Source organism: Haliotis rufescens, unplaced genomic scaffold (assembly GCF_023055435.1).
Source record: "Haliotis rufescens isolate VD_foot unplaced genomic scaffold, xgHalRufe1.0.p SCAF_14, whole genome shotgun sequence".
NCBI lineage: Eukaryota > Metazoa > Mollusca > Gastropoda > Lepetellida > Haliotidae > Haliotis > Haliotis rufescens.
Window position 1 is genome coordinate 17,493,153 of NW_025963824.1, and position 18,462 is coordinate 17,511,614.

Sequence of the window (18,462 nt, forward strand, 5' to 3'; positions counted from 1 at the left end):
TCCATTTATTTTAGATATTTTAGAATTATATAATGACCTTGCTACTGGCCAATGCGACATCGTCTTTTGCTGGTTGCCCAGTCATGTTGGAATCACGGGTAACACTATGGCTGATGCTGCAGCAAAGGCAGCTCTCAACAAATCTGTGACACCACTTCTTCTACCATACAGTGACTACAAACCTGTTATTAGATGCTATATCAAAGACCTAATGCAGAAGAAGTGGGACACTCAAGTGGGTATAAATAAATTACATGCAATCAAAGCAACTATCGGTTATACCTACTTGGGTTGTCAGTCCAGATTTGAAGAGGTCATTTTAAGACGTTGTCGTATTGGCCATTCTCGTTATACCCATGAACATTTACTAAAAGGTGAGGATCCTCCATTCTGCATCCCTTGTGATGAAAGAATCACAGTCAAGCATGTCCTGCTTGACTGTATTGATTTTTCCATCACAAGGGATAATTATTTCCAGGTTTCATCTATGAAGGATCTTTTTAATGTAGGTACTCATTTAATTATTGATTTTTTAAAAGAAATAGACTTGATTGATAAATTTTGATATGTATTGTTGTAAAAAGTATATTTTTAATTTGGAAGAATGAATTAATAACTGAGATTGTTAGTGGCTGTACCTTCAAGGGGGGTTGAAGTAACGTAAAATAATTGTCCCCCTGAGAGGGTACATAAGTCCTATTTCATTCAAAGTATTTTTCATTTTCCTTGGTTTTAATCGCAGAATACTTGTTTGTTTTTAAATGCTTTGGCTTAAACTTACTACTAATCACCAGTGACCAGAGGGATGGTGTAAATCCTGCAGGGGTACCATGCAGGAAGCAGATGCACCGTAAGTCCCCATGGTCCCTTGTGTGGTGGCCTAACTTTGGTTGCTGGTGATCTCTAGCCAACTCTTATATTGTATTGTATTGATTAATTTTATAGTTACTTACTAGTTTTATATTTATAGCTGTGATATTCTAGTTATTTTACTGTCCTTTGCCGACAGATTTTATAGTTTATAGTTTATAGTTATGTATTATTACTGTACAACTTGATTTAGTCACGATATGGCTGAAATATTGCCGATGTGACTATAAATCTTAACTCACTCACTCACTCTTTATTCTATAGCTGCAACCTCTTTGTGATCCCACCCTCAATTGAACCATTTGGCCACATCATTCAACCAAAATTCCCAAAATAACGAAAACCTGTATGGAACCTAACAATGCAGAAATAATTTATATCATAACATAAACAGTCTGCAATTGTTTTATTGCTAACAAAATTCCCATATATATCACATATATGTCGATATGCTATATTCACATATGTCAGCAAAGTATCAAATCTGTTGCCTACTTGGAGCAAACAGCGCATGTTAACTCCCAGTGATTCTTGTACGGCGGACATGGCAAGGAACCACAAACACCGTCAACAAGATACAAGCGTTGCCCGTTCTTGTTTTCATGGCCACTGCGATCCTTCTCTGCATTTCCATCAACACACAGATACTCACTAGCAGCATAATTGAAATGGCCACCCATCAGGTACCCCGTGTACTCGACACGCCATCCAGGGAAGCAGGACATCTTGGCAGGCACCATGATGACGCTTGTCTTGGTTCTACTTCTACACACGGCACAGGGAACGTCATGGTTATGCAGGTTTTTGAAAATGATGGAATGTTCATTGGTATCATATTCTGTACCATAGATGGCACCATCAGCCTGAAATCCAGGGGTGTAGTTTCCATATTCAGGGTTCTCAGGCAGACACAGGATATTAGCAGGGCCAGCCTTATGTGTGTAGTGAGTTCCTCCAGCAATTCCTGTGATAATGATACAGTAAGCTCAGTCAAAACAATCATCACACATGTTGTGGTTACTTACATGTAGATACAGGATCAAAAGGACATAAGTCACTCCTCTTGAGCCCTCACTTTGAAGTTGAATGAAACTCATCGCGCACTCACATACACTTCTCTGTCCTGAGATCTCACCTACTGTCATTTTAGGCAAAGCAAAATTAGGTTCATCGTAAAACATCGCAACTTTTGACCTTTAACTAAATCACCATTATCGGTGTTATTTCGTGCGTGTTTCGAAATCTAAATAACTGAAATATACTCTGAGAATTTTATGAAAAAAAGAAGCACGTTCGTGATCACAGGTTTCTGTCATTTGTCAAATCACCAATGATCATTCTAAGACGTCGCCACCTATGCGAGGATTTGCCAAACTGGTTTCTGTATGTCGGAAAGAGGAACAGGAAAGTCGTTGCACATATCCCTGTATGGCTGCAACGAACCACCTTGACATCTATCGATCAGTCACATAAAAGTATGTACGCAAGAGTTAGTGACATTTCCGACTTTCTCGTTTAATATAACGTGTGTATGCACAAGCATGTATGCGCGACGCAGTGAAGGATTGACAGGTAAACATAAGACAAAGCAATGTGTAACCGTAACATCACTGCAATAAAATGATATATGAAGTACATAGAACTAGTAATCGCCCAGCTCTCTGGACGGTGGCGGATAAAAACAATGAGAGCATAAAAATATTATTCTTGTACACGGGGTCAACGGCGGCCAGTGGTAATGCATGATATTAATGTATTATGATTATATATTAATGACAAACTGACCAAATTGAAACAAACACCACTTTACCAGTTGGGTGATATAAACCTATAGCAAAAGTTGACGATTCAATAGCATGCTCCTCTGCGCTTGTTTCGTGTACCACACCATGGAATTATAGTTAGTTTTAGAAGTAAAGCCGCACAATACAGTTTAAGTTTATTTTTTCAAATACAATGCTTATCTCATCCCGGGACGTGGTGATAATTGTTATTTTTACTATGATAAAAATATCCATTCCAACAACGACTCTCGACGATATAGACAGACCTTTGACAGCATTAGATGTCCTCCCTTTGCATTTACCTGAGAGAATAAATATGTGATAACTAGATGTATTTCAGTTTTTCGAAATATTGATGAGAACTTGTAAATCTTGTATGTGTGCATAACCTGAACTTGAAGATGATGGTTCCTACCATATTAATTTTCTTCACGAAAATTCCGGAAATTCAGTGCTGCCTCCCATATGTCTGGCATACACCTCCGGTGCGAATTACGATTCGAATAACGTTTTGCTCTGATAATGTTTCTGTATCTTGACGATTTTGTATTAGTCCTAGAATAAGAAAATGATCCAAGATTGCACTGGAAAATCTGAAGTGCATGACTATATTTTCGTTTGCCTACGTACAGCTGTAGTTTGTTTTGTGTGATACATGTACTCAATTTTTGTTACTTTTTTTCTAGAATGTGGGTCCGCACATATGCGTTCCATAATACAAGTAATTGCAACGCTTGGACAATAACGTAAAGCTTCGTTGCATACATAGTACTGATTTGTATTGCTTCGATTGTAGCAAAATATTGTTTTTCTTATGACTCTGTATTGCTGGGTGACACCTTTAATTATAACTTAGTGCGATGTAGTCTGTTCATTCATTATTTTAATCGATTACCAATCACTGGAACTTTGTGTACATGTGGAACTCGTTCTAAACAAGCATTACCCATGCAGATGAATGAGCCTGAGTCCAAGATTTGCAATGTTGTAGATTTGACGAATGTGGTTTCTATATTTTTTTATACAATCAGGTCAGGACGTACCTTTATGTTGACAAAGTACCGCATCGTTTGTAGAGTATATTGGGGGACATAGTAGATATATATCTTATAGAACAAGGACCTTGTCAAATGATAATCAATGTAAATACAAATGTACATGTACAGTGTACATTACAAACATGGTTATTATGGTCAGCCACTTGTGGTTACGCAGATATAATGAATATTATAATCTTAACCTTATTAAGGTATATATCCCTTACATTTAAAACGCACCGTTATCATAAACATTTCCCAAATATCCATCCATCCATCCATCCATCCATCCATCCATCTGTTCATCCGTTCGTTCGTTCGTTTCGTTCGTTCGTTCGTACATCCATCTATCGATCAATCCATTAGACACACTATGTATGCATAGCTCAATATAGAGTGTGATTAGGCAATCTATGTACGCACTGGTTACTACACAATGTGATGAGAAAATGTGTATATGCATATGCATATATCATGACTAGACTAGCAGCATGTGTATTATATGTATATGCATAGCAAGGGTGAGGAAATATCAAATTTGTGAACTTGTCCCTGGACAACTAGACAGTAAGAAACACTTGCCCGGAGATAAAGTTTACTTGTCCTGCTTATTGATGATAATGGTGTTTTAGCACAAAATACAAGATGTTAAATGTATGTCAATTGCAAGGGCAAAATCAAATGAAAACAATAAGTTTTGATAAGCAAGTACGAACTGCCATGACTTCTTACAACAGGTTGTGCAATATGGCAACATGGTTGTCTAATCAACCAGTCAGAAAGTGGAGGTAAACATTACACTGACATAATTTGGATTGGTAATACTTTCTGTTGAATCTGAAGGGTGACGTTATGCGTGGCTCACTACACAATGTGACTAGACAATATCTGCATGCATAGCTCACTTCACAATATGATTAGACAATATATGCATGCATAGCTCACTTCACAATGGGACTAGACAATATCTGCATGCATAGCTCCGTTCACAATTTGACTCAATAAGAAAGAAATGGTTTTAATAGAGGATATCAGGTTCATCTCACCTTTATACACAAGTTCCGTTTTAGAGGGACATTCTGTTTTTCCCCATCGCGTGTAGATAGCACCACCATGACCCTTTCCTGTAACACAAAAATATTGGTATTTCAATAGTCTGTATAATTGTCGTGTGAATTGTGGATAATTGTTGTGGACATTTACTTGGTTTGTGAAAAATCTACAAATGTACTGACAAACTGTGTCATAAACCTTGATTCACTCCACGTGGGCGGACCCTGCTACATGGGACACAATTTCAATAATATATTTACAAAACTAATACTAAAGAGACACTCATATTCTGTGATATACCCTAATGTAATGTTTTAACGGATATTGATAGGAAATACATGAATATTTCGTTGATTAGATGACATCATTACTTGTACAAAGAACATTATTTTCATAAACACTGATGCACTTTCACATGTCATCTTGTTAGCACTTGAAAACACAACCCAGAGATAAAACATTCCTCGATATTAGCCTTTCCCCTGGTTTCCGTGATAAAGTAATGAACCCCTTTGCCTATGACAGAATAACGACGTGAACAAACTCATGGTAAAAGTCTGGCTGAGGGCGTCACCTGCCCGGTAGGCTGTACAAGAGTGTGTCATCAGCTTGAATGTGTTCAACTAACACGTTTCCGTCATTTGGCAGTCATCATCCCTTTATGTGCAGCCTCAGCCTTTTAAGTTGATGAAACAATGGACATTCATCAGCAAATAAAAGTTAGTTTAATCCAAAGATATAGAAACAAGGAGGTCAACGGAGGAAAAAAATCTGTCTTACCAAAATTCGACGTATTCTGTTCCGTCTTAAGCATCTGCCGCAATTCATCAAGAAACGTCTGAGTGGCAATGCATGGTGTTGAGGTTGGCAGAACCCGCGAAGTGGTCTTGCGAATTGTCACGCCTACAAAGAGCAATGTGATCATCAATTCTTTCGCCATCATCTTGATTGTAGTCAATCTATAGCGTCATGATAAGTCAGTATTTATATGTAAATATGTCCAGTTCACGCTAGCTCATAGGAATAAACAGTGTCACCTGCAATAAGGTAAATACAGCTTAACTGATACGGACACCTAGTCCGGAGTTTCAGAGATCAGTACAAATACAAATAAGGAATGTTGCAGCTCGGAACTCTTTAATTTCCAGCTGCACAGTTGTTGCCAGTGTGTGTCTTGCACTACACATCCTGCAGCATATGTTTGATTCCGAATGAGATGCAACATATATAGAATTCTAAACGAGCTATAAAACGAGTGAGATGCCACAACTATTTACGAGTTTCATAAAAGTAGTTTTACACGGGAGCGAGTTGAGTATTTTATTTATTACTTGCCATTCATATCATTTTCAGAATTATACTGTTGAGTGTGAATAGGCCGACACCCTGACGATCCATGGCATAATCTAATTGAGTTTGACTGAATAATACTTTAAACACGTCAAAAGTTGAAACGTATGAATTTAATACCATGCAACGGTCCACCTTTGGAATTCAGGGGTCCGTTCCACCAAATTATCGTAGCGCTAAGGTTATCGGAACTCACATACTTTAAAATAGATTAACGACTGTCGTAACAGTACGATCACCTTGTGGAACGGTGCCTTGCACCTCAAAGTTTACAATTACGTCACACTACCCGATGACGTAATTTGTGGAATTTTGTTGCAAGTTCCATCGGCGAAACAATGCCATGTGACGTCAGCCTAGGGACAAGGTTGTTTGGGTCATCGAGTGTGCATAAGCTCCTCTCAGTGATCTATCATCTCCACACGCAATGTCGTTGAATAAGCAAAGGGATGTTGAGAGCTTTCAATATTTGTTCGTGAAACTTGTTTCGAGAGTACATAAGCAAGCGTTTTGGAATTACACAATGCGTAATACAGCTGTATGTTTATTAAAGGGGTGATCTCTTCACGGGCAGGTAATAAGGTCTGTTATTACACCCGCAGTGTACATACTGGTGGTAAGAAACTAAGATTTGTGCCTCTACATGCATGTATGGTTATTAACTGACATGTTGTAATGTTTCCGGCTGTGCCCCGAGTGTTGAAGTAGTTTACATCTCTAGGATGTGTCATATCCAATGTTTTTCAGCAGGTTGTGTTTCTTTGTAACGGCCCTGTATGTCAATGAAGTGAGTGAGTGAGTTGGGTTTAACGCCGCTTTTAGCAGTATTCCAGTCATATCACGGCGTGTCAACTTTATGTGGGAGGAAAGCCCGAAGTGATGCAGGTCTCAGGCATTTACCACTTCGGTGAAACCCACGAGCACGGGTATGGTGCTGAAAAACATTAAATTATAATCGGGGCGAACCGGGATTCCCACCCACAATCATAGGTTTCTGGCCTTCCAAAGGGACGCAACTCTGCACATCGAAACGCGGCGCTTCAGACGACTTGGCCACCCGTGCCCCCTAAATGAAGTGTGTGTGTGTGTGTGTGTGTGTGTGTGTGTGTGTGTGTGTGTGTGTGTGTGTGTCTATGTGTGTGTCTGTGTCTGCTTGTACTTGTCCGGACTGATGCTTATTTTATAATGTTAACCCTACTGAGATGCAATGCCGCAGTTTAACAGAATAACCCTCTCAGAAAGAGTATATTGACTTCGAGCCGACCAGCCCTTGTTTTAGCCCTTTATTGCCGAGCGCCAGGCAGGGTAACACCAAGTACCATCTTCTAACGTCGTTGTTCTTGCTCAGTAAAATTCGTTCTGGTCAGTTGAAACTAAATCTGGTTTGGCTCATTCTGGATTGGCGCTATTTTTTCCTTTTTATCATAGATTAAACACACAAGTTATATATATTGGGTTCTGACCATCTGATTCTGAAGTTTAATATTAACGAATTTCTTTTTCTGGAAACATGCAAATCTACACCAGCAAATCTATTCATAATCAAGTTTCAGATAACAGAGAAATTGTGACAAATTGAAAACTGATCTAGATTAGTCAAATTCTATGAAACCTGTAAAAGTGAAACTGATGAAGAAACTCTAGATATATATAAAGAAATGGAAACGCCAACACTGACAATTTATGTCGAGTAAACTTCGGGAAAAATGCAGTTGAAATGGAATAAATATCCAAAGCCATAAGGTCAGTGAAACATAATCAAACTCTGGGGTTAGGCGGATTTTCAATAGAGTTCTTTGTGGCGTTTGTAAGGTAATTGGATTTTTTTTATATATTAAACAATCATTTAACAACAATCAACTGACCCTGACTATGAAAATGGGTATTATTACCTGTATACCTACATCGGGAAAAGACACAAGACTACTAAAACACTGGCGCCCCATCACGTTAGTAAATAGAAACTGAACATGTATATCAATAGGCATATGCTCTGGATACAGCTATTCATGAAAACCAAACTGGATTCATTCCATGTAGACTTATTTGTGAAAACATGAAGCTCTTGTTAAAAAATAAGACACAATATACGAAAGGGTTGTTAATGTTGATTGATTCTGAGAAAGCTTCCGATGCTATATCTGAACAATACATAAACTAAGTTCTTAGAGAAAATGGATATAAATTCTTTGTTTCCCGTCAGCACGTGAAGAAGTTTTGGCTTGATCTGAGCTTGTTTATTGAACGACAATTTGATATCAATGTTATTTCCACTGACTTTGCTAACTTACTGGGAACTATAGTGACTATAATTTCTTGAATAATATTATCTTATCAGCAGAGAGAGATATCTATGTCTCTTGTATGAACAACAATACACATGTCTTCTATGTAATGCCTTTCAGACAAGACAATCTAATGTATCCGTTGATACATTTTGCAGAAAAATTTAAGGTGAGACTGCACGCAAAGAAATAGATATGGTAAATGACGAATGTGTAAACACATTCCTGTTGTGATAAAGATTACACATGACACAAATTCAATGTGCCAGGTCCTATTTACCAAAGAAATGAGTGAGTGGGTATGGTTTTATGCCGATTTTAGCAATATTCCAGCAATAACACGACATGGGGACACAGGGAATGGGTTTCACACATTGTAACCATGTGGAGAATCGATGAGAACACTTTAACCATTAGGCTACCCTACCGGATCGTTCCCATAATGAAAATTGGACATGTTAAGATTATGTTTGGAAATAAGAAAGACGCCTGATTCCGTTGTTCATTTTGAATTTCAATATTTGTATAGCTTAAACCATTTGGCTACCCCATCGTACCTCAACAAATGAATACTCACTATATTACCAAGGTCTTTGCGTCAGTGAGTACTCATGTTTCCCTCTAAGCCCCATGGGGAGTACACAGACCAGGCTGCCGCATGATCAGCAGCTAGAAGGTGTACCAACACATTACCCTCTCATCCAACAGAGTACCCATTCCCTGTTTGGTGACCAAGGGCATAGTTCGGACATGGTCTCTTGCCTTAGACGACACCACATGTTATCTGTTTTTAAGTGTAAGACAGGACCGGAGCCCTATTTATAGTTGCACATATATGAGTTACGTGCAGCACTACGACTTCTCCTGTGACAGACAATAGAGTTGCACAAAGATAATAGAATTACAATACGATCTCTCTTTTGAGGCAGTAGTTACTGTCAAATCTCTCCTGTAAACAAACGCAGCCAGTGGCACAAAAGAAAGTTACGTTTACACTGCAACCTACTATATATCTATTGTATAGATTACTTGTATTAATGTTCTATGACCTGCACATAAACTGGCAGCATGGACACGTGTACGGATGCGGATCTAAACAGATATTAAAGAGAAGGAAGGTTTCAAATTACAATATTGAAATCGGCTATCCTTTCGAGACCAGGGCCTAGATTTTCGAAACGATCTTAGCTAAGATAAATCTTAACAACTTACGTTCAAAGATAAGATATCTTAAGGTTAAGATAAGATAGGTTTTCGAAACTATCGTAAACCTGTCGCAGATCGTTCAGAGTTACGATACCTGTCGTAACTCTGACAGAGAACTCATTTGTGTTAGAGATTGAAAAAGCGGGGTGTTTCCCAGTGACGTCACGGGGATTTCCCAGCTGAATATGCGTTCAGCATTTAACATGCGTGTTCAAGTCTGATGTTAAGTGATGTATACTGTTTATTTTTATGTTTATGTCAAAAGTCAAGTTTATATTAGTGTAAACACCAACATTATACGTGGAAACACTCAAAATTGTTCAGGAAGCAGCGCACCCACAAGCAAGTTTATATGACAATCTAAGCTTGTTAAGTTTGTTTTGTTACTTATGTATCCAATATATTTCACGAATAAACCAAGGACTTAAATACAATATCAAGCTATCAGTATTTAGATGATGACATTATTTTTTTATCTATCTAGATCCATAATTATTTTCAAAATTTTCAAAGTGACACTAATTTTGTGAATTTTGGACAATGTGCAATCTATGCTACATTTTGACGAGAACCAGAACGAGCATGGGAACTCATTTTTTATTTGATTTGTCGATACAAAAATCTGTGCTTAACTTTTGCTGTCAAAATTTCAGTAAATTGTTATATTTATAAGGGAATACATCTATATGCCGTTAATCACCTGTTTTCAAAGAATGCAATTGTTCGACAGACAGTTTTTAATTACTTTTTATCAAATATTTGTCTTTCAAGAGGATATAGATAATGTAGGTATTGAATTTAAAACCAAACAAATTACAATTACTTTTGCAAGAAAAATATTAGATATTGTATACAAATATTTGATCACATGTATTTTCTTGTTAAGTCAATAAATACTATACACTGTATAGTTAAAATTCAATTATTAAAACCACCCGTCCCACACGATTTTAGATGTAAAAACTTATGCGAAACCTTTATGGTTGTTTTTACATATGTAGATTGATATGATTTTATAAAATGCGAAAATAAAGACTAAAGCATTGACACAAATGCGACTCAGAAAATATAACTCTGCGCTTTATGAAAACTGTACCATTGAGCAAGGTGTCCCGGGAGAATACAAAGGGAAACCACTCTCAACTAGAGTTTGAACTAAGATTAGCTCCCCCTAAACTATCAATAAGGTCACGGTCATTACTGTAGCCTGCCGACACCTTCCGTTTTTATCCTTCCCAAATTATCGAAAAGGTATGTTGTTTCACACTTCTTCAGCATGGACTCGGATAGAAAAATAATGTAAGCTATCGACTCCACAGTTATGTGTATCGCTGTCGCGATTAAGAACATTTTTTATGTGAAATCATTGATGCGTTCTTCGTGTTTTCGAAGTGTCAATTTGAATCACTCAGTTTTACAAAATGAAATGTCAATGTTTGAACGTAAAGCGGACTAGTTGTTTGGCACAATATCTATGGCAAAGTATGCCGCCATCTTGGATGAAGATAAAATAAACTTACGACAGGTATAGGGCTATCTTAGATTTACGACAAACTTAAGATATCTTAGGGCTACGATAGTTTCGAAAATGGGCTACGATAGCCTACGATTTCCCTACCATAACTTTACGATAATCTTAGGGCTAAGATCGTTTCGAAAATCTAGGCCCAGCCACATAGTTCTAGCGTGGTAGTTTCTAGCTTTAGCGCGAGGTTCCAAATTTTAATAAAGAGGTTTCTATTCTACAGTGGGACTACATCAAATTTCAAAACACAGTAGGTTTATCTCCATTCTACCATGACGGCAACAACGCTTTGAACATATATATGGTGCTCTCTTGCAACGCGTAATCACACAGGTGCACAGGTCCACAATCTTAGAACATTCCGAAAAGTGGTCACAGCTAGGTAGTTATATATGTGACAAATATTACTAAAGTTTAAGATTAAAAAACACCAAAGTCGTGAGTAGTTCATAATAAGTATTCAAAACACATAGTTTCTCAAACGAAGTTGACAAATAACACTCCTAACTTAATCCAAAGAGAGATGTTTTAAGTTCTATCAAACTGTTGCACACTGTTGAACACTGTGGACTTGGCTGTCGTTTCTCGGAAATTTGTGAGAGAGGTCATTTCTTGGAAATCGAACATGCCATCATTTCTATTGTAGGGGTGACGGGTAATAGAAAAAAGGTTTTAAAATGCAAAACGAATATATTTCTACATCAAACTTTATGAATTAACATTCTAATATACTCTTAATATGTCTAAGAGTTATTAGTTAAATAGCAATTACCCCCAGTAAACAATAATAACATCAAAGTAAATGCCTCTCTACCCCGAACTTGGATGTGGCAGAACTTGACCTAAATCACGGTTACTCACACCTCACAGCTGTCAATGGCTGACAATCATGTGTTTACATTAACTTGATCTAGTTAAAAGAAGCAAGATGACAACCCCGATCTATGATGTGGTTCAACATTTACCTGTAGATTTACTGGGATTGATCGAGCCTGCTGGTACATACATATGATTACTAATGGAACTGAGTATGACTGAACAGCCGCTGTTAAGGCTGCAGACGAGACGGATATTTTGAAACGAGGAATCTGCATGGTGTGACCTGTCAATTTCAAGATTTCACGGATCCAACGCCAAAAAGTGACAGAACTTAGACATTTCTGGTCCAGAAATAGTAGGTCGTGTATAATTTCCATAATTGTGCGTGTTCTGAAATGAATTTCATCAAGTTTGATAAGCTGTCACTTCAGTTGGGACATTGTTTTCGTGGACTTTCGAAAGGGAGTGTTTTCGGATGGACTTTCAAATTCCCACCTGCCAAATTCTAACGGTGGTAGTTGACGGAGATGGCAATGGATATCGATCAGAAAAAGGTTTGTAAACACCATGTTGTCATGAATAAAATGTCTTCAAACACATTTTATTATGTTATATTTCACTTTCATTGTCGGTTGTTTCAATAATGAAATTAACTGTTCGTGGGTTTCAGAAAAAGCTACCAAAAAAATGAACAATTATTATTTTCTCAACAAAATTTATTAGATATCACTCTTTCACTAATTGTGAATGTGTGAATCTTTGAATTATACCTCCCCACCCTGAAATGAGAACCGTCCTAACGTGGCCCGGTTGTCACTGTATCTGCACTGCACTCTCAGTTATGGCTGCCAAAGAAATTGTTAACAGTAACAGTGCTGTTAAAGAATTGCAGGAAACCAGAAGACAACCCAGTATTGATGCACAGTGTGATGCTGTTCAACATTAACACGTTGACTAACTATCCCTGCTGATGTGATGTTGTTTTTTCAAACAATTTTTATAATGTTATATTTACTTTCTTTGTCGGTTGTTTCAATGAGGAAATAGCTTAAGTTGTACCGATTCTGGTCACCATAGAACATTTCCCTAACAGTTTCATAAACATTTCATTTGTAAGCAAAATATATGCCTTCGTTAAATCTTTTAATGTCATCATCGAAGCAGTCAGGGTTGCGGCCTAGAACGCCCCAAACAGCCGATATCAAACTACCGTATTTCCTCTATTTGACACTATACGCCGTCTATTAATTTCGCGAGAGCCCTTGACTCAGCGTGTATTAGAGACCTGTCTGGTATTTGAGACCCAGCGTGTATTAGAGGAAATATAGATATGTTTTACAGTTCATATATTGGGGTGATCGATCAGCAGCCATTTTCTGTGAATCGATATGTAGGCTATCTATGTATTCATACGCACGTTTTTTTGTGAAAAGGCTTAATATATTTGAAAGGGGTTTCTGTAGCAAAAAGGAAAAAAGAAACAAGTCGATCTAAGCAACGGCCAGTGTTGACGTACTGAAGGCAACATTCTTGACGATGCTTAGATGCTTTCCCATGTTAATGACGTCACACGTGTCAGGGTTATGTATGTTTTACATGTTTTCTGAAATATTTTATATAATGGCTTCAATTGACTTAGTTCTTCAAAATAACATATAGAAAACAATCATGTTTTATGTGAAGAAATATCTGACTTATCTTTCCTTGATTATAGTTTGTTTGTTTTTAATATCGGTAAGCAGTCCATATAACCACTTGAGAATCATGCATGAACCAAAAGCACTGAACGTCTGCATGATTCCCAGTAACGTGGTCTAGCTTCAGTTGCTCGTTTTAATTTTAATTAACTAATCTATTGAAAATACATTTGTTTTAATTTTGATCTGGTTTGTTTTTAAACCCCAAAACTGTGATATTTACCTTGCTGTTTTACTGTCCATTGCCGACAGGTGTTATATAATAACTAACTTGTTCTCATCGCGTTATGGCTGCAATATTGCCGATGCGATATAAAATTGAAATCAATTACTCTTAGTAATCTTATAAAATTAGTCTAACATTTGAAATGATCAGATGGTAGGGTGCCCTCATAAAGACACGTGGTTAAGGCCTATCGCTGATGACTGATACGTGGCGATAAATATCTTCGGCATATATTGATATATTTACGATCTCGAATGCAGAAAGGGGCCACAGCACCGATCAGGGGACTTTCTTGGAATTGTGTTACACATGACACATTGTGTGAATTGCGTCAAGGGTTCCCGCACAGTATTTCAGTCATATTGTGCCGTGCCAGCTGTACAATGCATACGAGGGGTGCCCTGAGTGATGGAGGACACATCTGGCACTCGATCCATGAACGGCAAAGGGGTCACTCGACCATACATATACCCTCTATGTTGCTAAGCAAGACAAACAATAGGAACTAACGTATGACAGATCAGTGTGAAGGAACTCACCTTTGGACAGAGCCTTAGATGGCGTAGAAGAACATGTTGTTGATGGGTTAAAGTACTGCTACATACATTTGAGGAAAACAAAGCATATGCATGTAGTAATGACAGTGTATGTAAATATATATATAATTTCCAAACAATTTCAACTTACCTGAAGACTGAGTAGCAAGCAGGATGGCGGCTGCCAGCGTTGGTATTCCTATCCCCACCATTGTTGGTAATGACAACTCAACTAAGTCTCATGTCATATCTATTTGTTTTCCTCCAGGATCTAACACTTTCGTCTTGGTGCTTACCGCCGCCATAGAGCTGGAATATTGCTGAATGCGGCTTTAAACAACAAACCTACCAACCAATCATGGTGCTGCCATCATGATTGTTTCACACACACACAAAATCATCAGTTGTAATCATATCCTTCAACATACATGCAACAGCAGTTCACACATTCGAGTTTACACGTCCGGCTATCTGGCATACAGGTTGATGTGAAGTATCCCAGCCGTGCTCTCGTGTGGCGTCGTGGTAATCTGTGTCGTGTTTCATCGATCAATGCCGCCTGTTGCAGACATAAGATTTTTCGGCAGATATGATTCAGTCATGCTCGTTTCATTTTCACACGTCTTCTTGATTTCTCTTGTTCACGATGCAGATGTTGACTATCGTCATACCAGATCTACATATCACACTCCATGTTTATGATTCAAACTGATAAGTAAGTGATTTTGCTGCACGTGTGATATCTGCTGAAATGAAACACGGGGGCTATTATAGGAGTTGTGTGTCACCTGGTACTGCGTTGTAGGTTTACAGCTGAATGATATACACGTTTCACAGAGAGCTATTCAGCATTGTTTATACTGAGTAAACTGTAAACGATTACCTTCACTTTGTCCATTTGATTTGGCTTTGTTCCATTTCTAGTAGCAGCGATAAGGAATGATTACCATTCTGGCAGTGATATTTTAAATCAACAGTGTAAATATTCTTTGTACGAACGTGTTGAAAGTGTTATAACTAACCACATGAATGTGCACATTAAGAACATTGTCAGCGGATGGGACAGAATCAATCAACATGAACCACACATTGCATGTTAGTAAAGAAAGGAAAACGTAGAGTTCATGATGTTTTCATTTTAATTACAAAATATGTTTGTTTGTTTGTTGTTTAACGCCACACTCGTCAATATTTCAGCTTTATGTTAGTGGTCTGTAAATAATCGAGTCTGAACCAGACGATCCAGTTATTGACTTCATGAGCTTCGATCCATGCAATTGGGATCGATGTCAGTGAGCCTGACCACCCGATCCTGTTAGTCGCCTCTTTCGACAACCATAGTCACCTTTTATGGCAAGTATGGGTTGCTGAAGACATGTTCTACCCCGGATCTTCACGAGTCACATAGTATGTAGTATTATAACAATAGTCATCATAACTTCAATGCCTAGTTAACTTTAGTATTATGCAAAACGTTCATACAGTCAAAGTAACGAAATCAATTCCCCATGTGGTGAAGATACAGGATATTAACTCCGTACGTCACACGTGTGTCGTAGAAGTTGACCTCGTTTTATTTGTTTCCATTGGATAACTGTGACCTCTGTCACGACAGAACTTCTTTTTTCATTCATAAAAAAATCACGAGAAGTCATTCATTTTCACAAAACTTTACCAGACAGAACCGAAGGAATCTCACAAAAACGAGACACTTACAACACTTTATTAAAACAAAACCGATAGTCACGCGTATGAAATTTGCTTTGAAGTTTATGTTAGTTATGAATAAGGTTACTTCAGACATTGCATCGAGGTTTTATCAATTTGCAATGTAAGAATACTGACAGATCAGGGTCATGCACCCGACCAATTTCACGCCGTTCAAGTTTAGTGTGGCAAAATTATGTCAGTATAAATTATCTTGACAGATATTAGTATCTAGACTTACGTTCCGGCTGTGCCATCATCCTCTCCGAAGATTGTTTTGTGACACTGTTTCCGAAGGTGTTTATTTATTGATGAAGGTAACGACTGCACGACCAGATCACTCAAAGTGAACAGTTCCGATACAAATCATTCGAAAACTCCGTGGAAGTGTGCCTGGCTTTGGAGTTTGTGGCCCAAAACATCCCAAATGTGGTCACTAACATTCCCTATGGATCTCTGGCGTAAAATTCTGTGAATCGATCCCGGTTGTCTGTTCATTTTCTCTTGGTGAAGTTGCCCTTCGTTTGAAGCTGTCTAGCAGACTCGCGTTTGTTGATTGTCACTTCTCCAGTACAGGGTCGTACAGTTTTGACATTGACACCATTGGCGAGCACTCTGTTTTCGTTCTTCCATGAAGGTATGTACAGGATATAATTTCAGCTGTTAGATCAAGGAAACCGATCCACTGAATGCGCAGTCGGGATCCGGGCGGTGCGAGTGATCGACTTTTGGTCCGAGATTCAAAGTGCAACGCTGTTTGTCTTTTTAAGTTTACTTACATTTGTCGTGCGTGCTAACAACAACGCAGCATGAATGACCACAAGCTGAAGAAATTGTTAAGTAAAGGTTTGAGCTTGGCGTACAAGGTTTCAACACACAACAACAGAAACATTTTTGTTAATGTGTATGCATAAAAATGTGAACAATGCCCTTGTTAAGGCATATTTTAATATTCATGCCCATTCATATTCATACGGGCGGTCGGGTAGCCTAGTGGTTAAAGCGTTCGCTCGTAACGCCGAAGACCAGGGTTCGATTCCCGACATGGGTACAATGTGTGAAGCCCATTTCTGGTGTCCCCCGCCGTGATATTGCTGCAATATTGCTAAAAGCGGCGTAAAACCATACTCACTCACTCACTCATATTCATACCATAGAAAGTCTAGTATCTAACGACAGTAGTGCGGTAGTTGCTATATATGTAATTGTTTAATGTTCAACTATTTCTGTATTGTGACACATTCATATATACATGGCAAGTGTTTACAACTTCCTATGCATGATATTAGTGAATAAGTAGAAACAAAATTCCCATTATAATATTTTCCGACGCTTGAGGTCAATGGTAATATTTGTGAATAGGATATAACTTTCGAATTTAAGGATGATCAGATGTCAAAGTAAATCATCTTATCTTAAGACCGACTGGCTTTCCGTTGCTGGAGAATGAATACCTTGCCTACATGTGTGACCACCAGATGTGGAAATATCAAGTTGATTGGGTCTTCACGGTACTTAAAGTACGTTTTGTCAACGGTGTAAACATTAGATGTAAGAAGAAAAAAAACATAAGGAGAGTAAATAAACTCCAGTTCTTAAAATACATGCTTACTGATAGTAATTGTTTGGGGTGCAAGCATGTTGTGATCCTTTTTACCCCGCTTAGTTCAGTTGATGACGTCACCTCCGGAACAAAGCTAGAATGGAGATGTGATACTCTGGATAACTGAGGATTTTTAGATGCAGACTTATTCTTATAGACTGGTTGGATCCATCTCCCTGACACATGGGTCTGGTCAGAAGTGACACCGAACTACTTAACAATCTTCTTTCTTTGTAGAATAGTTTCCTTACAGGCGTATACTGGCCCTTTGTGTCCATACCTAGATCTAGAATTATCCCAAATCGTGGTATCCACTGATTGGTCTTGAATTCACAGTTCTCATCCCCATATGCTGCATGTTGTTAGATGTCGTGGTGTTCAACTTGTACATTTCTAAAAATTGTAAGTAAGTGACAATTGCCGTAACTGGCACTATTCCATCAATGGAGGACCGCCTCCGTGGTCTAGTGGTAGAGCGTCCGCCCGGAGAGCGGAAGGTCCGCGGTTCGATCCCCGGCCGCGTCATACCAAAAGACGTTAGAAGATGGTACTTGTTGTTACCCTGTCTGGCGCTCGGCATTAATGGGCTAAAACAAGGACTGGTCGGCTCGGAGTAATTATACTGTGTCTGAGTGGGGTATTCATGTTAAACTGCAGCATGCTATCACAGTGAGCTAGCACTATGAATCGGCATCAGTCCAGACTAGTACAAGCAGCCACACAAACACACACACGTACATACACGTCGCTATATAAGTGCTTTA

At 38.3% G+C, this 18,462-nt stretch overlaps 1 protein-coding gene across 1 annotated transcript; it reads right to left on the bottom strand.

The window, feature by feature from the left end:
- Positions 1–1,259: 1,259 nt before the first annotated feature.
- Positions 1,260–14,693, bottom strand: LOC124152581. The gene is made up of 4 exons (XM_046525545.1): positions 14,540–14,693; positions 5,525–5,647; positions 4,738–4,815; positions 1,260–1,834 (listed from the first exon to the last, which is right to left on the bottom strand). The coding sequence occupies exons 1-4, from the start codon at positions 14,598–14,600 to the stop codon at positions 1,362–1,364; spliced, it is 735 nt and encodes a 244-aa protein (XP_046381501.1). The 5' UTR covers positions 14,601–14,693; the 3' UTR covers positions 1,260–1,361.
- Between the last annotated feature and the right edge of the window lie 3,769 nt (positions 14,694–18,462).